The 24,697-nt window shown below is 40.6% G+C and overlaps 1 protein-coding gene across 1 annotated transcript; it reads left to right on the forward strand.

Moving 5' to 3' along the window:
* The first annotated feature begins 3,160 nt into the window (after nucleotides 1–3,160).
* Nucleotides 3,161–21,065, forward strand: ddx43 (DEAD (Asp-Glu-Ala-Asp) box polypeptide 43). Its single transcript, XM_078288631.1, has 17 exons — nucleotides 3,161–3,506; nucleotides 3,838–3,893; nucleotides 5,097–5,214; nucleotides 6,698–6,886; nucleotides 7,482–7,563; nucleotides 8,225–8,384; nucleotides 13,947–14,065; nucleotides 14,213–14,323; nucleotides 14,469–14,610; nucleotides 16,028–16,128; nucleotides 16,457–16,544; nucleotides 17,455–17,582; nucleotides 18,040–18,149; nucleotides 18,318–18,456; nucleotides 18,932–19,019; nucleotides 20,043–20,228; nucleotides 20,894–21,065. Exons 1-16 carry the CDS (start codon nucleotides 3,161–3,163, stop codon nucleotides 20,211–20,213), a joined length of 2,148 nt encoding a protein of 715 aa, XP_078144757.1. The 3' UTR covers nucleotides 20,214–20,228; nucleotides 20,894–21,065.
* Nucleotides 21,066–24,697: the final 3,632 nt, after the last annotated feature.

Here is a 24,697-nt window from a genome sequence, read left to right on the forward strand (position 1 = left end):
TCCTCTAATCTCAATGTAAAAGGTCAAATTAAACAATCATGATACCAAACATTGCCATACTTCATTGAAATTCTAACTTTTGCTCACCCTTCTCCACGAGGCGGTCAGGCTCAGGCTCAGCTGCAGAACAGAGGAGCTGGAGCTGGTAGGGAGTCAGTGATTTGCTCCAGGACACTTCAGCAGGGTGGATGTTTGGCTTGTCTCCCTCTCACTACACCACCCTGCTGCCCAGGGAACTGAGGACAGGCAAAACTCACTTTGAAGGGCCATTCAAATATCAGTATGAAGTCTGTCAGCGATATTTGTCTTTCATTTGCATATTGTAGACAGCAGCTAGGAGCATAGCAGGTCAGCTGACCTGATGAGCATCACCATGGAGATGACAGTTGTGACAATGTTGTGAAAATGTGACTTACTGGTCTGTTTAAGCACTCAGCCCCGCTGCCCCAAATAATTTGTGACCACTTGCAAGGAGAGGCATTGACATACAGCAGATACCTGCACACTGGATTGATGCTCCCTTAGTGGTTTTTTCAGCAACCGGTATTCTTGATGAAGACCAGTTTAGTTTGAGGTGTAAACCAGGTTTGCGGCCATTCATGAACTGAATTGAGAATGCATGGCAATTTCCTTTTGAATTCCTGGAATTGGAGTTGGAATGTGAATGTCACCCAGTGCTAAGGAAACACAGTGTGAATTGGAATGACAGGAAACAGAACTGAATTCCATTAAATTCCATGAAATGACTCTTCTAAGAGAGAGTTGTCTTGACTCACTAAACATTATGAATCAAACATGAATCAAATAAAAGACAGTTAAACAAATCAAATACATTCAGTCATAATGTATGTATTACGATTGCATGTTCTGCATCAAATACCATCTGAAAGGTCCCTTTAACACATTATGATATTCAGTGTTGACAATATATAACACTAGGTGTAATCTCAGATATGTGACAAGAAAAACAAAAAAACATGGAATTTCACAGAATTTCACTGTCAGTTTCAAATAAATTCAACTTCCTGCTATTCCAATTCAATGCCAATTCTGTTTCCTGTAGTTTTTTCAAATTCCAATTCCTCATCTGAATTGGAATTGATGAATTCATTCATGAATTGAACCCAAGCCTGGTGTAAACGTTGGTGATTAAACCGCTAAAGGAGCATCGGTCTAGTGTGCAGGTATCTTTCTTTTATTTCAGTGTCTCATCTGTTTACATCATGTAACTCACGCTGCTGGATATGCAAACACTTCCTTCTTGCCACATCGATCATAACTATTTACCCATGTATGGTTATTGTAATTATCTTTAGAATCAATCGAGCAGTTACATTTACATGTTAGGGCATTTAGCTGATGCCTTCATCCAGATTAGTAGTTTTGGGTTAGCACACAAGGTTAAAAAATGGTGTGTTACAAGCCTCTTGGATTTGACAAATGACATCGTCCTAATGCTACACATGGTAGAAGCACTGTTTTATTGCCACCCAGCTTGAAGATAGGATGACCTCTTGAACAAGAAATATGCACAAAACTGTCAGCCATCTTAATCTTTGTCAGCCTTCTTGATTTTTATTTTTTTTTTTGCACCTTTTTATTCTTAAGAGGTATGCAGTCACAGCAGTCTTAAATGTATTTTAATGTGTCAATGACAACTTTCATTCATCTTTATTTTTCAGTTGTATTCCCTTTGTTTTGAATGGTGAATAAGTGCATTGCTTAGCGGATTAACATGCTGTAGAATATAACAAGTATTATCTTTTAACAAATGACAATTGTATTCGCTTGTAGATGGATTTCGCAATAGGCTACAGCCCATGCAAGAGTCGCTCTGGTATGATAAAATGTATTATTAACATGAAAGCACAGTTGTTTTGGTGAGTGTGAGGAACCTGAAAATGTGACATGGTGATTTAATACTTAACAATGGAGCAGAATTGTTATAGTTATCAAGTTTTGCTACATATGAAAGGAGGCCAACCAAAACTGTCAGTTACTCTGGGGCAAGACATTGAACACATTTTGGATAACAAGGAAGGCCTATGGACTCATCCAGTTAGGAAATTGGATGAATTGTTTCCCTCATAAAACAATTCCATGGTCATTTTTGCATTCTGTAAATTGCTTAATGGTGCCTTTCTTGCATTTAAAAAGCATTTTTTTTTCTCCACTGGGCTACAGGAGGCCCAATATATATAGCCTGTGGTTGAAGTCATGAGAAAAGCTGCTCAGTTTGGGTTGCGCACCCATTACTTCAAGTCAACTCCTGCAGCTTGAGCCACAGACTTTATATGGCTTCAATGGCTAAACTTAGCCTAAGACCTAATAATACCATTTTCTCTACTGCTTGAACAATAATTTATTACACAACTGGCCTTAAAGCTTGATAATGTTAACATTATTATTTCTTTTAAATTAATTTATTAAAGTGCACATATGTTCTCTGGATGAGAAATGCAAAAATAATTTTATTATTCATCAATAAACTACAACAACTTAACTAAATTGTCTTCGTGTGTGAATATTTTTTGAGTCATATCAAGGCTAGGCCACGGTTCATTACTGATTTAATAAAAGTCAAAAGTGAACATTAATGCTAAAGAAAAAAAAAAAAAACAATAGCGGAGACAAGGGGTCACCTCAGTTTAAGGTTGCCTTTTTTCTGTACGAAATAGCAAAATGATAAACTGACCACACTTGACGAACCCAACAAAGTGGTAAATATGACTGGGAAAGAGAATTTCCTATGATACCCGAGTTGCCGAGATGTGATGTTTAGGGGGCGGAGGGTATGGATGGTAAAACTTAATTATTTTAGTATTATATTTTATTGTTTGGCATTTGCAAATAATTAGCATTGATATGTTCCTATTTTCACTCCTTGATTAGCTTCTACTTGTTATGCATTTTATATGAATGAAACATCAATTACATGCCTGATTTATAAATAAAACAACAGCCACCAAAAGCGGGTCAAATTCTGACCAAAAGGAGTTGAATGCTCAACAAGTCGTCTTTACAACTTCAGAAGTCGGACATAGGAGTTTACGAGGAACACGTGAAGGCAGCGTAAGATGCAACTCGTGATTGATAGCTTGACAGTTAATTGAGCTAGCCACCTTGCCATGCACCTGGCAGCGGGGCGGCCAAATTTAAGATGTCGGACTGGGAAGATGAGTACGATGGGGACGGCGTTGCTATCCAAAAGCCTGTCACTAAAGCACCTCCGACTGAATGGAAGTTGTCCAATGACGACCGTCAGAGGGAAAATGTGTGTTTCGGTGTAAAAAATAGCAGCAGGTTTGGAGCACCGAGAGGAGGGAGAGCTGATCGCGGCGGCTTCGGTAACTGTACGGAGTACAGAAGTCAGAGGGACGGGAGCAACGGCCGTCCGTTTCCCCGGAGCACGGATCGCGGGGGCCGGAGCTTTGGCGATGAAAGGTCGGACTCTACCTCGCCTTTGACCTTTACCGTGGAAAATGCCTCAGTTGGGAGAGTAATTGGTAGGTTGTCAAAAAACGCAGCTTCAGCTTCAAACACTCTTTACTTCAAACACAATACCTACGCTTTAAGCTATTTTAGCTAACCTAGATGGTTAATGTTAGCGTAAACTGTTAGCCGACATTAGCTGTTTGTCGACATTTTATTTATTTATTTATTTGTAGCTTTAGATGAAATGTCAGCTACCGAGGCAGGGAATAAAGTCTGCCAATGACAGTCGTGTTTCTGTTGGGATGTTGCATATGAATTGTATGTGAAGCGTTTGTTTTCAGTGTGCAACTAGCTAGCAGTGGAGAGACTTGCTAAACTAACGTTCCACTCTCCGCCCACCAGGTCGCGGGGGAGCCAAAATTCGTGAACTTGAAGAAACCAGTGGTGCAAGAATCAAAGTAAGCTGACTAATGCTAAAGTTGTGGGTTTGATATAATGCTGCCTTCAAATGGAGCTCGTGGTTACGCCATGGGAAGTCGTGTACACGGTATGCTTGGCGTTCAAGTGGTTAAGTCGTGAGAGCACCGCTGCTAGGCAACGCTGCAACGCTGCGTCTAGAAGCCACCAAGGCTAACAATGTAGCTAGCTAGCGAGCGGGTAACGTAATGCAGGAAATGCAAAGGCATAATGACAGAGGAAAAAGATGAGGCCGTTGGGAATATCAACATTTTCCTCAGACATATTATAAAATTACTAAGAAAAACTCTATACGACTAAAATTACAATATATTAACTTACCATCCACCGAAAAATTAACTTCCATGGCCTCCGCCATTTCTGAAAACGTCAACAAACACGTCACAACTCGTGAACTCGGAGCTTTCAGAACATTTCCACTTACGAAGTCGTGAATACCACATGAGGGGAGCGTTCATATGGACTCTTCTCGTGAACACGGTAAACACGAGCCCATTTGAAGGCACCATAAGTCAGAGCATCACGGCTGGAAACTAACCTCATCATCAGACAGGGTAGGGAAGTAACACCAACCACCAGGTAAAGGCTGGTAAATGTCGGCTATGGCTGCAAAGCTTGTCTACTCTGCCTGCCATTTAAGTAAGTAAAAGTTTATTTAGTATAGCACCTTTCACAAAGCAAGGTCACAAAGTGCTTCACAAGAGTAAAATTGTTAAAATAAAAATAAGACCATAAATACAGTAAAAAGAATCGCTCGTACGAGGGATTTAAGAACGAATGTATGAGTGGTTCTTGCATGAGGCCCAATGATTTAAAAAGTCTCTTAAGGATGAACAGAAATCCACTCTGCACTATACCTTCTAGCATCCAACTAATCAATGTATAGGAATTGACTAATCAATGCATATATGTTTGAGCACCATAACATGCACAGGTTGTCCCTTAAATTGTGTGTAGTGCTGGGGGAGATAAACCAAACCTCAATAAAATTAGAAATTTTTCGAGAGAGAGGGAGGACTCCAGTACTAGAGCCCTGTATTCTTTACTAAACATTTAGATGGTAGTAGAAGAAGTAAAATGGTGAATATGGCTGGTGACTTTTGGGATGAACATCCACTGTGGTTGGTGGACGTTCGGATGTTAGTTTCCTGCCCTGTCTTTAACTCTGCCGTGCCTTTTTGTAGATCAACAAGGGAGACTATGAGGGCGAGGTGGTCGTCTTCGGGTCCTCTGTTGCGCAGCAGAAGGTCAGAGAGATGATTGAGAAGCTGGTGGCAGACGGAAACTCTCAATTCAGCAATGGTATGAAGTAATTTTTCTCAAACTGTGGGTCGGGATCCTAAATGGGTCCCTGGCAGTGGAGGACTACGAGGAGTAGGGATGTCACGATACCAGAAATGTGGTAGTCGATACCAATACCATTGAAATTCCATGATTCTCGATACCCAATTCGATACCACGGTAAAAAATAAATAAATCCCATGTACTTCAACATACACTCCTTTATTTAAGAAAAGAAGGATAAGAGTGTGTGGCAGGTATGGCAAGCAGTAGTTTAAATTGACTAACATGGTGACAGACCATTAGTGTGGAAATATGTATTTAAAAAGTTAACGTTCTATTTTGATGACAGACTGAACGGTACTGACTGTAGCCTACTATGAGCTATCGTTATGTTAGCCTAAACAAGATAACGTTACCCTTAGCGTTTAGCCATTGTAAACATCTACAACAGATGCCAGCTGTCGCAAACAAAAATAATGGTAGCATTTCAGGATAAGAACATTTTGACGATATGTTGACACTCACTCACCTTGAATTGTTTGTATAAATCTGGATGCCTGTCTTTGATAAGTTTGAAGTGTTTCCTCCTTTCGTCTGAAAAGTTCGGTGGCACCGTTTGCAAACTGTTTTTCGCGAATCTGTTACCAATCCCTGATCATCCGCCTCAAACGCAAAGTATTTCCATACACGATTCTTGGTGTGTGTTTTTTTTCGACCAGTCGCGGCAGACCTGCTGTCGCTGCAGCCGCACTTGTCGCCATTGCACGTGTTGTTGTTATTATCCCGTGTCGGTAGCAGTCAGTAGGCGTTCCTTCTCTCCAGTACCTACGACATCTACGGTACTGTAGAAAAACAAACCGTCACGTTTTCAGAATTTTGGCATCGACTTGGTACCGAAGTATCGGTTCTCATGACATCCCTAACGAGGAGTAAGAGTATCCCAGGAGAACTAAAGGAATAGATCACCCAAAAATGAAAATTCACTCATTAACTACTCACCCCCATGTCAGCTGAAACTCGAAAATTAGACCCTGAGGTTCCATCTCAGCCTGCCGTTCTTCCAAAAACTTGAATTAAATGGGGCCATCTTTTTGCAGCTCCAATAAATGCATAAAATGTCCAAAAGATTTTTCCAAACAGCTCGTGCAAGTGTTTCGCACCCTGGGTCCAAAAGTCTAATATTTTGCATCACATTTATATTTTAGGAATCTAACCAGTCTTATTATTTAGAGCAACTTAACAATAAATGCAACTTTAATTCCTAAATCACCAACTTTTATAGCAGCCAGTACTAAGGAATGCAAGGTTTGCCACTACAGTGCCCAGATAGTAGAAGTAAAAAAAAATATTCATATACAGTAAGGTACTGCTGAATCCAATGCCAGTTAACATTTAGCTACTGACCACAGTGGAAACAGCTGATATTCAGTGGTATCAAACTATTGTGCTGCAGTTTATAAATGCAAATTACACAGTTGTGGCATACTGATGTGTTTCTCAGGCCCTGGTATGGGTGGAGGCTATGGAGGTGGAAGAGGAGGCTACAGTGAAGGAGGTGGTGGAGGAAGGAGTGACTCTGTCTGGTCTGCTGCAGAATTACAGGCTTCAAACTCTGCCCCGGCCCCTGCACCCATAGACTGGATGACCATAAGAGAGAACAAGGACAAGTATGCAGAGCTGAAGTGGAAGGGTGAGGGTGCACACACTGCCACTGCTGTACATGTCAGGACATTTCTTTTGACTTTGACTTTTCATTTTCTAACAAATAAGCTTGTTTGCCCATTTTTTTTAGTTAATGTTGTTGGCTTGTGTTTATTGGTTTATCATTTGTGAAACACTTTGTTACAGTGGTTCAAAGAGTACTACATCAATAACGTTTATGATAAAGTTAATAAAGCTGCACTAGGCAGCTTTGCATGTTGGTGGCCCCAAATGGCAAGGAGAGGTAACTGTTTGAATATTGTGACTGTGAAATCATGTCTCTTGTTTGCTGCAGCCCCCCTTCATGATGTAGGTTGATAAGATGGATGAATTTTTATATAAAATCTCGCCTAGTGCAGCTTTAACCATTAAATGCCAAACTTTTGCCTAATTCTAATTTGTAGTAATTACAGAATTAAGAGGTTGGCTAGGAGACATGCGAGCATACACACAGATACGCCACAGATTCAGTGGGCAGAGGGCCATAAATGGGCTCTTAATTATCCCCAACTCTTCTGTGTTTCCATATGACATGCCCAATCATAAACTGTAATGTTTTCCATTATATTTGTAACTTTCTTCAGACCTCCCACCCATGAACAAGAAGTTCTACATTGAGGCGGAGAGTGTAGCCACGCTCACAGCAGAGGAAGTCAAGGAATGGAGGTAAACCTGACAGTTTTGCCTTTTTTTTTTACCACCTATCCTAGAATGAAAACCAGCCCTGGTGTTTTTTTTATTCTAGCCATCTAATCATGGACTGATTTACACATGGGAAGCAAGACGAATGCCTGGTAGGATAGAAAACCAGCAGTACTCCTGGTCCCGGGAACCAGGAGTGAGAACCACTAGAATATGTTAATACTGAGACCCTGAATATGCATTTATGAAATGGTCACTTCATGGCCCACTGCTTGAATGCCACATAGCAATAGAATATTTAATATTGATTATATATTGTATATGTGTATAGTCTATTGTCTTTGTACCATGTATGTCAGTAAGTTCTGTGAAACTGCAAGTTGTTCTGTCTGAACCAGTGTCACCTAGACAAATTCCTTTATTATATTTGGCAATTAAAGTGAAAGAATATATTTGTTTGACTTGAACACTATACAGATCATTTTGCAGAATAGTTTGAACCAAATGTTTCTTCTGTAACATGTACTAAAGCCTCTTCTTTGGGCCTCTTTTAAATAAACTTTCTGCATATTTTTCTTTTGATTCACTGTGGTTTGGAATCGACCACTGTCCTCATCAAATACCCAGCATTCCTCGCTAAACCAATGCCACCCTTTCTTTTATTTATTTATCTTTTCCTCCACAGGAAGGAGAATAACAATATCTTTGTTGATGACCTGAAGGAGGAGGGGGAGAAGCGGCCCATTCCCAATCCCTGCCGTACCTTTCTGGAAGCCTTTGAGTGCTATCCAGAGATCATGGAGAATATTGACCGGGTCGGCTTTGCCAAACCGACCCCCATCCAGGTATGAGTCCAGCACCACAAAAAGTGGTTTATGTAGCCTACAGGGTTTCTACACCAGTATGGAAAATGCATTTGATAACTTTTAATGCTATATTAAGATGGGGGGGGGGGGGGGGGGCCTGAGCAATATTTTCTTGTGATTTTTAAAAAAATTTTATTTAGCGATTTACCTCTCCATAAGGTAGTTCAAAGAAATGACAATAATAAATTCATAAAATTATTCACCCTAGAAATTTCTGTGTTGTAAATTGTTCACTGCCAACCTGTTTTAGGGGTGGAACATTTTGACATTAACATTTCGTAGTGACCTCATGGTGCTGTGCTGTCTCTTAGATTGTCTTGTCTCACAAATTAGCATGTCAGTGATTTAAAAAAAAAAACAAACCACATTTATTTATCTATTTATTTTTTTATATATATATTTTTCCTCCTCAAATGCTGTCAAATCAGCCGCTGCCTTTGAGCATTTGGCTTGCTTTGTCACCAGCGTGGCAGCCCTTCCACTCTTCATCTCACATGACAGTTGCCCATTTTTCTGGCAACATGCACATCATGTACCATTTGGTGGACACTATAATCCAAAGTACGTTAAAGTGGCATTAGTGCATAGATTTTTAGCATAAGTGGTTCCAGTGCAAACAGATGAATAACTAGAGCAGAATCACTTTAAATGCCAAGTATAGTAAATGTCTTGTTGACATTATACAGTAATGTCAACAAGGCATTTATTATACTTGGCATTTAAAATGAAAAGTGAAAAGATACGGCCAAGTTGGAGAAATTCACGATATGCAGCAAACACATGGGGTACAATGACAACAGGGCCTCACACAAAGAGACACTGCAAGACATGCTAAACATAGACGAAACGTATCACATTACATACAATTGACATTCTGGGTAAGTCTCCTGTTTGTATTGATGTGGTATTGAATTTCTTCCCTATTGTGCAATAGGCATGTCTTCAGTAGCTCTAGCTGTCACTGTACCAAGTCCCGGTGTTTCTTTGAAGTAGGATGTGACCCATATGGGTTAGTTATGGGCAGCTCCATAAGGCAGGGCGGCCCACTGCACTATACCCACCCAACTATTCAGTGGAAGGGTATAAACTTTGGGACAGATTAGTGCCTTTTTAAATGAAGATTTTAGATAAGTCATTATTTGATAATGAGAAAGGAAAACTAGGACAGCACTCCAAATTGACTTTTTATTTGCCACACGGACGTTTCGGGCAAGACGCCCTTCCTCAGCGTGTGTATTGGCAATTGGAAGTCATGAGAAAAGCTGCAAGATAATTCATTATTCAAATAATAATAATAATAAATAAATAGAATATGCAAAGACGATAAAAACTGATTGCAGATTTTACTGGAAAAAAGAAGAATGTGCAGGTTGTGTTCCTCTCCTTATATGTTGTATGGTGTTTTGGATTCTGTGCAGCTGTGTGGCTGATAGTTATCTTTGATTTTGAAGAGTGAGTAACCATTCTATTATATCACTTATATCACGCTATAGGACACATAGACAACAAGTTGGATGTGCTTGACAAGACAAATTGGGATCAGATCAAATCAGATTACAGTAACTACCTAGTAGATGCATGTGCACTGTGTTTTAAAGCTACATTAGGCAACTGTTCGCCTTGAGGCAGGAACTGTACAGTTAGTCCCGCCCTCCTCCCCCTCAGTTGGTCAAGTTCACACCTGTCACTCATCTTGACGAGCTGTTTACCTTAAAACGGCATCTACTGCTGATGTTCACTGTTTTTGAATGGTTCTTGGCTGCTGTAAATTTGTTCCTGCCGCCCACAAAAAACTCATGTATTTGATAAAAAAGATGAAATATGGATTCCACGCAGGCTGTAAATTAAATGAGGTTTATTCAAAAATTAGAAAGAAAGCTGCTATCTTGCCAGCCGTGATTTAAAACTTTCCTGTGTGGACGGAAAGTTGTTGTTTAAAACATGAGTTTACCTTTTCCACACAATTTACCTGTTGTGTCTCTTCATGTGTAATGTGCTGTGGTGAAATTCTCTGAGTGAAACTGCTAATGTCGTACACACAAGCTTGACGATCTTCTTTGTGCCTGCAGTGGAGCGCCCCTCTGGATTGCTTTCATTATTAATGCAACACTAAAGGAGTTTTACCGTTTGCAAAAATGTGTATATATATATATATTAATTACCGACACCGGGCATATTTTTATCTAGGCGGTACAGAAAATGACGCAGGCCGGCATCCTGGAAGCCTCTATTCAGGAAAACCCCTGCTCTTCCTATGTATAGGTGTGGTTTATTTTATTTTGGAAAGGACAGATACACCAACAATTACCTGTCACAAGCATCTGCCTGTTGTGTTATGCAGCAGGGTTTAGCGGAATTTAATTAGTTTGCTGTATTGATCCTTGGAGCAGGCTGAAGGAAGAGTGTAGTTGCTCTGGGGCATTTCAGCAATGTGTTAGTCATGTTAGGATGATATTCCTGCGTAGTGTGTTTTGTGAATGAGTCAGTTCATTCACACTTTCGTTTCTGGTAATCACCTTGAATCACTAGGATCTGGTGTTTGGAAATACCCTGATTAATGGCAGGCGTGACAGGAAGTGCTGTGTGTGGTTGTCTTCCTCTAAAAGCAGAAACGAAAGGAAAGGGAACTTGGTTATTTTATATTTCAGTTAATCCCACAGAAGCCCAGTGTCAGAGATGAGAACTGAATTTACAAAAAACATTCTCATGCAGATTATTTTATTGATAACTCAGAAGCAGTTGAGCCTAACCTGTGTTTAGGGTAATAATTCAGTGTTTCCTCTGTATTTATGCAGAAATGTAGGGCCACAGCAACACCACTACCACCACTGCCAGAGGAAAATAAAGAATAACAGAATAATGTAACAATTTAATTTAGCAGTTTTTTTTTAGCAAGTTGCTGTTCAGATAGACAATTGTACCAGCCATAGACAGAATTTACCAGAATTTACCATTCTGCACAGGAGTTTTTGACTCCACAAACGTAAAGCTTTGCTAGGAGAGATTCTTATGTACAAATACATGCATCTTATCAGCCTTAATCATAAAGTGGGGCCTTCTATTTTTATTTGAGATGCCATAGATTTGCCCCAGTTGCCCAAATGAAATTCTGATGTTGGATATGTACACTTCTCTTCCCAGATTTGACAAATTGAAACTTAAGAGCGAAATACAAACTATCTCATAAACCGCAGTGAGCAGCGCTGCGTCCAGAGGAAGCTGGACTCGCCAATTTTATCTCTTTTTCCTCTCTTGTCCCTTTGGTATAAAGCGGTCACAGACGGCCGGGTTGATAGACATGAGTTTGCTGTGTGAAGTTTACAGATGTCACGTTTCAAATTTTTCAAACCGTTAACCTCTCATTCCCTTTTTGAGCTGCCAATGTGCAAAGTTGTCTGATGCAGCTTTAATGTGCATATCAAAAGATAATAAACCAATGACTTCTGCATTTTCTGAGCAATTCAGGCCAAAATTACAATAAATAAAATGCAGTGTAAATCCTAGTAATAGACTGGTCTCTGTATACAGAAAGTTTGACTCTGCAGAAAGGAGTGCCACATATCTGCAGCCTGTTTCAAACAGGGTCTGACTCGTTCTGAAGGGTGCAGTCTAGTCCTGTTGATGTTTGGGTGTGTCCTGATGCTGCAGGCTGAATAAGTTATTGGAGTCTGTCTGGTTTGTTTCTGCGCAGGCCATTTACCAGGCCAAAAGTGTCCTGGTGAATGGTGTTACCATGATATTTATCAAGTAGCTCAACATTTTTTGTTACTGCTGAAATGTAGTAAAACCAGTTCCTGTTTAGCATTGCAAAAAAACAAGTTTCGTCTTCATACATTTGTATGCTGAGCATCATTCCGATAGTTTGTTGCAATTTCTATTCATGAGCTTTCTGTTCTGGCCTTGTGGTTGTTATGCTGACTGTGATCCATGTTCATGAAATGGGAGAGGTGCACTTCAAAATAAAATGACTTCTGAAGATAGCAGCACTGAGCTGCAGTTAAAGTTCTAAAAGGTCAATAATCACAATAGTCACAGAAATAGAAGTTGGGACAGTGTCATTACTGCACAATTAATCAAGTGTATTGCAATTTCAATTAATTGCAGAATTCGACAATATTTCATTTCATTATGACAATCCGCTGTAGTTGGAAATAATCAAGATGTTGATATTGGATGGATATAGTACAAAAAAAATATTTTTGTTCCCCAAATCATAATAGTGATTAATGATTATGATCACTGTATCTGGCAATATAATCAGAATAATTATTTTAGCCGTAATCCTGTAGTGGTAGTGTATAGTGAAACCGGTATCCTGCCCCACCCTCTACTGAGCTTCTCCTTAACCTGCGTGTTACCAGTAATCCCTGCTGATGTGACGCTGTTGGGTTGGCATCCATGCAAACCAGTTCAGTAATGGTACAAACCTAGCTGTCCTAACTCAGACTTATTATTTGGAAATAACTGTTTGCAGTCACAGGAATTAATGTTATCTGTCCTTGATGTCAGAACTGAATTAGGCAAAGGAGCTTCCATGCATTCTGCTCACTCATAATAGAACTTGGTGTAAAATGACTTGAATTCAATTAATTGAAACTGATTATGAAAGATCTTGCAGCAGGACTCAGTAAGGAGCTGTCTGAACTGTATTCAGCCAACATCTGGCTAGGCTTGGCCCCTGATCCTGCTGGTCTGTTGCTGGGCTGCTGGCTTTTGAGAACTTGAGTTTCAAATTTTGACATTGCTTGTAGGAGCTATTTGTTTATTTTACATATTTGATTTGTTTAAATCTGTTTATTTTGTGTGTTAACACTGGTGGCAGTAGAGAGCCCCAATAGGTATTTAGTAGGACAGGTGTGTGGGGCGGGCATGCAGCCAGGGAGGGCATGTGTTTTTTTACCAGAGAGAGAGAGAGAGAGACAGTGAGTTGTTTGTTTGCTCTTGAAAGACTTGGACTGGACAGTGGATCTCTTTTCTTGCCTGAGTTATCAACTGTTTGACTGGCGCCTCAGTGGTTTTTTTAACTTTATTGGACAATTTAAAAAAAGAAAAAAAGGAAATCAATGGACAAATAGCCACTACATTGCTCTTACTTATAAGTGATTTTGATTGCTTTTGTCTGATGTTCTTTGTCTGCAACTGCTCTCTTGGGCAGTTATCCCTTGAAAAAAAAGATTGTTACTCTCAGTAGGACAATCAGGCAAAAAACAACAACTCTGATTTAGGGCAATCTTAATGAATGAGTGTTCCTATTTAGTTAGAGTTGAGTTTTTAGTTCATTCTTACTATCTTCATCCATTTTCATTAGTGCCTGATGTCTTTGTTGAGGTTTTTGTGTTTTATTCCTTTTATTTTGCAGCACTTTTGAACTATAATAAAATGTATTTAAGTAAAGTAGTTATTGGGTTGATCTGTGCTATAATACCAGTTGTGTAATTTTGTCTGTTTACATCAGTCTGTTTGTTTTTTAATAAAAGTGTTTTGTTAGGATAATTGTAATCTTGACTTTCTTTTTCTGTGTTTTTCCGCTTCCTGCCCCAGTCTCAGGCGTGGCCCGTGTTGCTGAGTGGGGAGGACCTGATCGGCATCGCCCAGACGGGAACAGGGAAGACTCTGGCCTACCTGCTGCCAGGGTTCATCCACATGGACGGGCAGCCTGTGTGAGTCCAACATCTGTGCCCTCGCTTTTCATCACATTTTTATTTTACATTTTAGGCATTCAGCCTGTCTGTGTCTGCCAGACTGTCTCTTTCTTTCTTGCTTTCTCTCTGTCTTTTTTTCCCTGCCTTCCTTCCTTCCTTCCTCAGACCCAGGGATGAGCGGGGCGGTCCAGGCATGCTGGTACTGACTCCCACCAGAGAGCTGGCCCTGCAGATTGAAGCTGAGTGTGGCAAGTACAGCTACAAGGGCTATAAGAGGTACAGCAGGCCTGTATTATCATTTAGGATTATTAAGGATACCTGAAGTTTTTGTTTCAAACCATGAACATTGAATTATGAATCCCATAATTAAGCCAGCCTGAGTATGTTTTGTCTCTCTCTTCGCGCTCTCTCTCTCTCTCAGTATCTGTATCTACGGCGGTGGGGACAGGAGAGGCCAGATCAAACTGGTGAAGGGCGGGGTGGACATAGTGATCGCCACGCCAGGCCGACTAAACGATCTGCAGATGAATGAGCTCATCAATCTACGCTCCGTCACCTACTTGGTCAGCTGTGTGTGTGTGTGTGTGTGTGTGTGTGTGTGTTTACGTGTGAGGAGTGGGGATTACTGTCCATAACATAACCTAATCCTTTTCATGGACGCTTTAATCCAAAGTGACTTACAATACCATTAGCCTTACAGGGTTCGTACGGTCATGAAAAACCTGGAAATGTCATTGAAATTTAAAATGCAATTTCCAGGCCCTGGAAAAGTTATGGAAAATAATATTTTTTGAAAAGTCATGGAAATATAGCTAAAGTTGCATCAAATATAATTACTAATTAATCCAAGCATAAAAATAGTCACGTAAATTGGCACGTAACCATCGCGGCATTTCGGTGGTGTGAGAAGTTAGTTCAGTCTGGCTCATTCTGTTTACATGCTCACCCACTAGCCTACAGTTGCTCTCTGCTAACGTAGCAGTTAGCGAACTTACTATGCCGACAATATGCCAGGCAAGTGCAGCTTCAACAACATATGGCTTTTTAAGGAAAAGTACCAAGTATGGCTGGCAAAAGACACTGACCCAAGACGTGCTACATGCAAACTGTGCTGTAAAACCTTCGATATTTCGAATATGGGAGAGGCCGCGCTCACTAGCCACGTGAAGGGGAAAAAGCACCAATTCCTATCAGTGAGTTTATGAACGTAAGTGCTGGTGCTACAAAGACATCCACCGACGCTACTGCAGTTTCCACCGCAAAGAAACAGACAAGTTTAGACGTTTCAACAAAAAACGGAAGTCCTCAAAGCTGAGATACTATGGGCATTCAAAATCATGAATTCGCACTACTCGTTCAAGTCATCCGAGGACACAAGCCGTCTTTTCCCAGCGATGTTCCCGGACAGCCAGATTGCAGCAAGATTTGCCTGCGGTGAGAGAAAGTGTGCTTATGTCTGCACATTTTGGACTTGCTCCGATAGAAAATGTGATGGCATTTTTGATTTATCTTTTGAGACATTGACAAAAATGTTAAACTAGTATTGGAATTAAAATATGAGAAAATGTATCTAGGTGTGTCTGTCTGGTGTTTATTTGTTTTAGAGAGGCATCATATGTTTCAAATGCAGACCTAATTTTACTTAGTGTTACAATAAAAAATGTTCAGTGGTCCCGCTGAGATAAAGTCAATTCTTTTGATCATGGAAATTAAGTTAAAGGTTGTGGAGATGTCATGGAAAAGTCATTGAAAATCATTGGTGAAAAAGTGTATGAACCCTGGCCTTAGCATCTGTGGCCTGAGTGAGAATTGCACTCCTAACCCTGGCAGTGTCAGTGCCTTGCTCTATCTGTTGACTTCTACAGGTCATTTGCGTTGGCACAAACCAATTCTGTTGTGTTTAAAAAATATGAAATTCATTTAAATGGTTTGTGTGGGAGAAGAGTTCAGTTTTTTTTTTTGCTCTAATCGTTGGAAAAGGTGCTGGATGAGGCAGACCGCATGCTGGACATGGGCTTTGAGCCACAGATAATGAAGATTCTCCTAGATATCCGCCCAGACCGACAGACTGTCATGACCAGGTAAAGTCAAGTCAGTTCATTTGTGAAGCTTTTTCAACAAAACAGGTTTGTCACAACTGCTTCACCAACCAAGGACATTAGTACAGATAAAATCACATAGGTGGTAGATATATCTCCATTATCAAAAAGGGAATATGTTTCATTTTATTGAATGAAGCAGTGGTGTCTAATTCATAAAACTATATGTTGTATATGAATTGTATTAAATAAAGAACTTAAACCAATTAACTGTTTTTCCAAAATAGATGTATAGCATTTGAAATGAACTTGTCATATGCTGTCTCTTTCCATCCTGAGCTCTCATCTCCTCCCCTGTTGGCTGTTTCAGCGCCACCTGGCCCACCGGTGTGAGGCGACTGGCCAAATCCTACCTGAGGAACCCCATGATGGCGTACGTAGGCACCCTGGACCTGGCAGTGAGTGGAAATAGACGCAGTGACTCTTACCGGCTGTGTTGACTGGAAATATAGAATCAGAATCACATCATTTTCCCAAGCACAACAACTATTGGAATTTGTCTTGGTGACATTGGTGTAGAGACATATCAACAACTTAGTTTCACCATATACTGGCACAAATGGTACAGGGACAACAGGACCTCATGTAAAGCGCAGAAGGACAGTGCACTAACTACAATAAATAGCAGGCTATACATGTCACTCTACATGCTGTATATCCAGTACATGCCTCTTTGGTTACTTTGTCTTTGGTGGGTATAAATTAACAGGGAACACCTGCCACACTGGTTGGTAACCTTTTGATAATTTGTCCCTGCTGACCACTGTACACACTCTCTGACTGTGAGCCAATCAAATCAGAGCAAATCGATGGCTCTATATCAAACAGGCTCCTGATTGGCTGTGTGTTTACGCTAGCTCGACACAAATCGGTAGCATCTAAACTATGCAATCTTTTGCTCCTGTTTCTCTGCTGCCTGAATGGTTTCCTAGCCTAGTTGAAACTTAATGTTATTCCCATGTGGTGACACAGCAGGTATGAAGATGAAGACAAAAAAAATATCCATAAGTGAGTGAGCAAGTTTTAAATTAAAACTCTAAACCTGCTCTTGTCTGTTAATTGAATGTTTTACATAGCACCTGATTCTATTTACAAAATATGACTGAAAATGGGTAGGGTGACAGTTCTATGAAAAATGTCTATTAATTATTTTGGCCGGTAAAAATTATTCTTGGCAAGTATTTTGTTTTCAGTTTACCGGCCCTTGGCAGGTGAGTGGAAAAATTTGTTTCGGACACTGCCAACCACGATGTGAGCTAGCATCTGGAATACATGTTAACACACTCCTTGTGTTTCTCTGGGTCCCAGGCGGTGAACACAGTGCAGCAGACTGTGCTGTTTGTCCATGAAGAGGAGAAAAAGTCCTACGTCTTTGACTTTATCAGCAACATGCAGCCCCAGGATAAAGTGCTCATCTTTGTTGGCAAGAAGCTTGTGTGAGTGGAGGATGGGTTCTCTAAAATATGGCTTGTAAGCAAGGCAGGAATTTTTTTATTTTTTTTATGCACAGCCCACAGTTGCTTGGAAATCCCATACACTCATACTCTTTTACCATACAAATAGATATTTGGAGTAGAGCAGCACTTCCAAATGACTGCTGGTGGTAATTTCCCGCTCTGCTTGGAAGAGGTAACTGTGGGTCAAAGCGCTGGGATGTTAAAGCTTTGGCTTGCGACACTAGCTTGTAAGCGGGGTTCCCCTTACCAAAAGATGAGTTTTCTGTCGCTGTTGTCGACAAAATTTACTCTGGCCAAAAAAGAATCTTTCAAAATTGGGACATTATAGGACATTTTGGTATTTTAAAATACTGAGCACTGAATGTTAATTAGCATGAGGCGTGTGTGCACATATGCGTTTGTCCATCTGTGTGTGTGTATTTGCTTGAATGCTCAGGGCTGATGACCTGTCCAGTGACATGTGCCTGCGCGGTCTGGCGGTGCAGAGTCTCCATGGCGACCGTGAGCAGTGTGACCGTGAAGAGGCCCTCAAGGACTTCAAAGACAGTATGGAACGGGAAAGGACGTAGCAGGCACACAGAGGCTGAAATTTACGTTTTTGGTGTTTAGCTGTGTTTAGAGTGCAACAGTAGAACTATTTTCAATTCCTAGATAGCTAAGTGCAGGAATCAAAGCTACATTGTCCAGACAATAGAAGTATCCATGTCCTCCCAGGTCGAGTTCGCATCCTGGTCGCCACAGACCTGGCGTCTCGAGGGCTGGACGTCTTGGACATCACACACGTCTTCAACTACGACTTCCCACGAAACATTGAGGAGTACGTGCATCGCGTCGGCCGCACTGGCCGAGCTGGGTAAGAGCAGGTGTGTGTGTGCGTGTGAGACCTTCCATCCTTCTGCTCCTTTTCTTTACCGCCCCGCTTCACATTCACACCTCGTAGCTGTTCAGTACAACCATTGGAACAATTTGGGGTGGGGATAAGCGTGTGGCTGAAGGACACCTAAACTGCACTTAAAGCACTCTCTCAGGGGTTTGAACTGGCAAACTTCCGTACGCAAGCCCGCTCTAGGCCAGAGGGTTTCAATCACGTGCTTTTGTGACCCAAGAGTTCGCAGGTTTTCATTCCAACCAAACTCTATAGCAGCTGATTTCACTGATTAGCACGTCTTCAAACGGAGAGGAAGAACTAATCATTGAAATAAGCTGGTGCAGTGTTTGTAGTGTTGTAGACTCTTTGGTCACGGTGACACATGATTGAAAACCAGTGCTGTAGGCTTCAGGCAGTTCCTGGGTTAGTTTGTGATATTGTTTATGTGTTGATGTCCCAGACGTTCAGGTGCCGCCGTTACCCTGGTAACAAGAGAAGACTGGAGGATGGCCTCTGAGCTGATTCCCATCCTGGAGCGAGCTGGACAGGTTAACACACACACAGCTTATATCAACAATTGTTTTCAGAGCTCCAGAAATCCTCTTTAAACCAACCAGTTTGTATTTTGGTCTCTTTTCTGGGCGATCATTCAAAAGAGAAATAAGAATGTCCTGCACACACATTGGTGCAGGGGGACTGTCGGTGCAGGACTTTCTCCTTTATCTTTTAGTGATTTGATTTGGGTCCGGGCTGCTCCTACACCGTCCTTAGGAATAAGGCAAAGTGACCCATCAGTACCATACATATTTTTGGTATTGGTATCAATTTTATGGCATATAAAGGTATCATAAAGCTTCAAAATGTTCGATTCAATGATGATCAATTCAATGTCAAAATTAGAGCTCAGGTTTTCTTCTAATTTATGGATATTTTTCACTAAGGCAAGCAGTTGAGTGGTCTGACCCTGTTTTAGAAAGGCAGATGGCATGTGAGAAATGCAATGCAGAAAATAATTTTATATTTATATAGTGAAATATACTTTCATTCAACAATGAGAGGTAGAGCCAGTATCAAATGCTTCACTCGCATCATAGGGGAATAATTGTCGGAAACATTTAACGGTTCAAAGCAATGATTTTTTTTGGGTCAAGGTCAGCTTTTTCACACTTACCTTGCATATAGTAAGTGATGCATATGAGTTTGTTTTACAGAAAAACACACACTGCAGTGTTGACCACAAACAAAAAATCTGTCAGGTAGTTGTCATGGCTTTACATGACTAATGTGATTGTTTTTAATTTGTTTTATTTAAAATGAAAATATTGCTCCCTACTCTTTACTGCAGATATTTCTGTCTTGGTGATGTTCAGAATTCAGCAAGTCAGAGAAACCCTGATTTCCCGAATAGTATTTACTACCTGAAAGCTGACATGAACGGTATATTCAAGGAGGAAGCTTGTATGACGTGAATGCAGAAAAATTACATGTATCAGAATCGGTACGGATATCGAAAAATATCCAATGAGCCCAAGTGATCAAGTCCACGTTTTCATGTCTTCATCCTTTTGTAGGAGGTCCCAGAGGAGCTTGTGCTCATGGCGGAGAGATATGAGAAGCACAAGAGGGAGAAGGAGATGTACGGCTCAAGGGGAGGAGGAGGAGGAAGAGGAGGTGGAGGTGGGAGGAGAGACGGTGGAGGAGGACGAGGAGGCAGGGATCGAAGCCAGAATTGGGGATTCTAATGGATGATCTTTCATGTGAGTCCACACATGCCACAGGTTCCACATCTATAGGCGACACAGCTGTTCCACACTGTTCTCCAGGATTTTTAAGCAAACGACACTCTAAAATCCCATTAAGATGTATAGAAGGGACCTTTTAATTACACTTTCCTACCAAGAAAGGTGAAATCTTTAAACGAATGTACTCAAAATGTCTCGGTATAACCTTAAGATGAATTATACATTATGAAGTATTTTTGCCAATGAGACAGTCAAGCCCAAGTGATTGGATGTGGTGAATGGTTTTAGAAAATTGATTTTTCTTTTATTGGAATTTCAAACTTTAGGCATTAAGGTCTTGAATTTCCACTCAACTTTGATAGAAAAGATAATTTTAACCTTCGACCAAAAATCCCAAATAACTGTATTTTAAACTGGCATGAGGAAATTTGCAAAAAATCACAGGGGAGGTGAATAACTTTTTATAGTTTGTGTACCTTACATATTGTTTTCCAGTTTATAGTTTGTGTATCTTACATATTGTTTTCCAGTTTATAGTTTGTGTATCTTACATATTGTTTTCCAGTTTATCTCCCAGCTCTACATGCCAGTAAAACATTCTGAATGAAACAAGAAAAGTTGTGGTATTCTGATTCATAAATGTGGAATGTGGATATGACATTTTATGTTTTTCTCAACAGGAAGGAGTGGCCTTTGGGAGTTGAACTTTCTGTGTTTTCTTTGGATGTATATTTTATTTTTTTTGTTGTTTTGATTGAAAAAAAAAATTTCACTCATGCTGGAATGGCCATTTAAGAAAGATTACAGTGGCAGTTGCCTCTCATTGTGTTATCACTCTGTTTCTAAACTGTTCAAGTTAAGTTGGAAGTGATTAAAAGTGAACACATTTTGTGACAGTTTTCTCCTGTCTATAATTCACCAGCCACAGAATTGATTTGTATTACTTTACATTATGTAACTTCCTGATTTGGGCAGGAGGAAGCTGTATAATAAATAATCTTCTTGTTTTTAAAGGGACATGTCATTCAATTTATATTATTTTTCAATGGTTTGTTACCTTTTGAAATGAATAATGATACATGTATTAAATCTGCTTTACACCATTTCCATAATTTATTCAACAATCATGGGGAAATTTAGCCTCGACTTAGATTCCAAAGGTACATTTTCACATACTAGGAATTTGACTTGGTGAGGTTGGTGCAGTGCAATATACAGGCATTTATACAAACAAGCAGCAATCAAGCTTTACAAATTGAATTTAAATATCAAATGTCAGAGATGAAGAAGAAAAGAAAGAAGAGATTCCTGAAAATATATACAGTAATTACAATAAGTGGGGCTTTTTACAAGGGTTCAGTAGTAAGTTGCATTTAGTGTCTGACCAAAGTACCATCAATAGTGTCACTACAGGGAATACAAATATGATAGATACGACTATGTATTTACAGATGTACAGTTTGTATGGAATGTGCTCAGAGATTCAGTCCAGAGTCGGTGAAAGATGGGGATTGTTTGTAAGCCCCACTGCCATGGGGAAGAAATTGTGGTGCCATGAGGTTCTGGTCTTAATAGACCGCAGTCTCTTGCCAGAGGGGAGTCTCTCTAAGATTGCTAAACGAGTACTTAGCCAGTTTAAACCTGCCCCTGTCTCCACTCCTGAACGCCTCCTCCTTTTCCAAGCTCAACTGACTGAGTTTAGCTGTGAACCAGGGCTTCTTGTTGTTGTATCTCACCCTGGTGCGAGTTGGGATACAGCTGTCCTCACAGAAGCTGATATATAACGTAACAGCATCTGTATATTCATCCAAACTGTTGGTGGCAGTCCTGAAAGATTCCCAGTCTGTGCAGTCCAGGCACTCGCGCAGTTTCTCCTGTGCTTCACTGCTCCACTTGTTGGGTCTCTGCACAACAGAAAGTTTAGAAATTTTTAATTTCTGCCTGTATGCAGGAATCAGGCGAATTAGAGTGTGGTCAGATTCTCCCCGTGCAGCGCGGGTGACAGCGTGACAAGCACTGTTGATAGTAGTGTAACAGTGAATCCAGTGTGTTCTCCTACCTGGTCGGGCATTTAATGAATTATTTGTATTTTGGTTTTAAATTCCCTTTGTTAAAATCCCCGAGGACAATAACCAGGGAGTCTGGGGATGGAACACCATTCTTCCAAAAGATATTCCCTCATTTGGTGTTTTGATGATGGTGGTGGAGAGCGCCGTCTAACATGTCGGTCCAAAATCTCCCGTAGGTGTTTAATTGGGCTGAGATCTGGTGACTGCGAAGGCCATAGCATCTGATTCACATCATTTTCATACTCATCAAATCATTCAGTGACCCCTCTGCCCTGTGGGTGGGGGCACTGTCATCCTGGAAGAGACCGCTCCCATCAGGATAGAAATGACTCCTCATAGGATGAAGGTGATCACTCAGAATAACTTTGTATTGATTTGCAGTGAGCCTTCCCTCTAAGGTGGACCCAAACCATGCCAGGAAAATGCCCCCCACAGCATAACAGAGCCTGCGGACCCCCTCACTGTAGGGGTCGAGCATTCAGGCCTGTCCCGTTCTCTTTGTGTACGCTACACATTTTTCCACATCTCTGTAGACCAGTGCCTATGGTTTTTACACCACTGAACTCTCAAATGTGCATTTGTCTTTGTAATGAGGGTTTTTTGCACTGCGACCCTCCGACTATAATATCCCTCTCTATGTAGTTGTCGACGGACAACTAAACATGCCACAGAGCATGATGGGATGTTAATTGCTTAATTGTATCATGCAGTACACCTGTATGGAAGCATCTGCATTCGTTAGGTTTCTCCATTCGTTATTATTAATTTGTCACCTGTCTGTATGTGTCCTTAGGAGCTTTTGATGAAGTTGAATGGCTTATCTGCAGATGGGTAAGAGTTTCTAACTTTGTAATTCTAACTGGTGTTGAGAGACTGTCAACATCGCCAACAAGACAGCTGCAAGTGCCTAGATGGGCTGAAATCTGGGTGGGTGAAAGTCCTTTGTGAAAATATGTGAGGTGAGTAATCGATAACAAGTGTTTGCTAACTCTTAGCAAACATTTGCTAACTCTCCATCAGGACACATCCATCATGACGGCTACATGGCACATTCACAACCGATTCAAACCTTAAAGCTGCAATAAGTTACTTTTTTACATAAAAATAATAAATAGGATAATATATAGGTTATATATACAGTGTGTATATATATTTTATTAGTTCATTTTGCCAGAACTAGGCTTTTATATGATGTTCAGAATGTGTTTTGGTGTGTGGTATTGGCATGGTCAGCTGGAGCCGGGTTGTGGTTGTTAAGCTGAGGCACAAAGGGAAGTCAGCAACAACATCAGTGGAGGAAAGCAGTAAGAAACAAAACAACAGAGTTAAATGTGCGGCAGACCAGGCCTGTTGAAAAACATGAACATCGGTATGCAGTAAGCATTACACTTCTGCCTCAAGCTGGAAAGTTGCATATTGTAGCTTTAAATCAGCTCCCATAAGGTGTGGCCCAGTTGTGTCATTGCAGCAGTGGAACACAGACAGTGAAAATTTTTAATAAAAGGCCTCCTGGCAATTGATATATTTAAATGGTTGACAGTGCTATTGGTCAGGTGGTTGATATACATCACAGTTCATGTACAGTAAAGTGCTGCCAAATGAAGGAATCATTTGATTCAATAGTGAACAGGCTTGTTTTGTAATGAGCAGGTCAAGTCAAGTCAACTTTTCAGTTCCTTTCGACCTTTTGTCTTTGGCTCTTATTTCCTTACTTGGCCTTTTTCTGTTATACAGACAATTCTAAAGTTTATTATTGTTATACATGATCATTCTAAGGTCATGGTCTTGTCTGGCTTTGACCCTTGGACCGTCTCACCGCCTCATAAGACGGTGGAGAGAGACGGGAAAGTTTGGGGGAAAGAGAGAGGGGGATAACCACAAAGGTCACAAACCGGATTCAAACCCAGGACGTTTATTTTTAATCACATTTTTCCCGCTATTTCTAACACTGAGGAAGATAATCTACTGTGCATAGGGCGTCATCTATTTTATTGAAATAATTTGACTGTTATGAAATGATTATCAATTACGTTGTAAAAAATCCAGCCTGGCTGGCTTTTCCACTGACTTGCCCACGCATTACCCACATTCACTTACAGTGGTATGCAGCTGACAATGAATGGTGCTGTATGTCCCAACCCGCGGGCTGTTTGTCATAAACTCAGACTGCCTAGGTCTGGAGATGTATTTCCAGGAAAGTGAAACTTAGTTGTAAACTTAGTTATTGCACAAATTCTTTTTATCAAGATCCTGTTGCCAAACCCCTAAGATATGCCTTTCCAAAACAAGGTTTTTTAAAGTTTAAAATGTTTAAATGTTCTCCATTCTCTTTCTTTACGTGTGAGCTTGAGGATAAATTTAGAGCTTGCTGTTGTTCACATCTTGTTTAAAGATCTTGACGTCCTGATGTAGATG

The sequence above is a fragment of the Centroberyx gerrardi genome, chromosome 15, assembly GCF_048128805.1.
Source record: "Centroberyx gerrardi isolate f3 chromosome 15, fCenGer3.hap1.cur.20231027, whole genome shotgun sequence".
In the NCBI taxonomy this organism is placed as follows: Eukaryota; Metazoa; Chordata; class Actinopteri; order Beryciformes; family Berycidae; genus Centroberyx; species Centroberyx gerrardi.

Bases quoted from the DNA above. Each gene is read 5' to 3' on its own strand.
- ddx43 (XM_078288631.1), top strand. From the start codon at position 3,161: ATGTCGGACTGGGAAGATGAGTACGATGGGGACGGCGTTGCTATCCAA. The intron at 5,215-6,697 runs GTATGAAGTAAT...TGTGTTTCTCAG, and splicing joins AAACTCTCAATTCAGCAATG to GCCCTGGTATGGGTGGAGGC. The intron at 14,066-14,212 runs GTGAGTCCAACA...TTCCTTCCTCAG, and splicing joins CACATGGACGGGCAGCCTGT to ACCCAGGGATGAGCGGGGCG.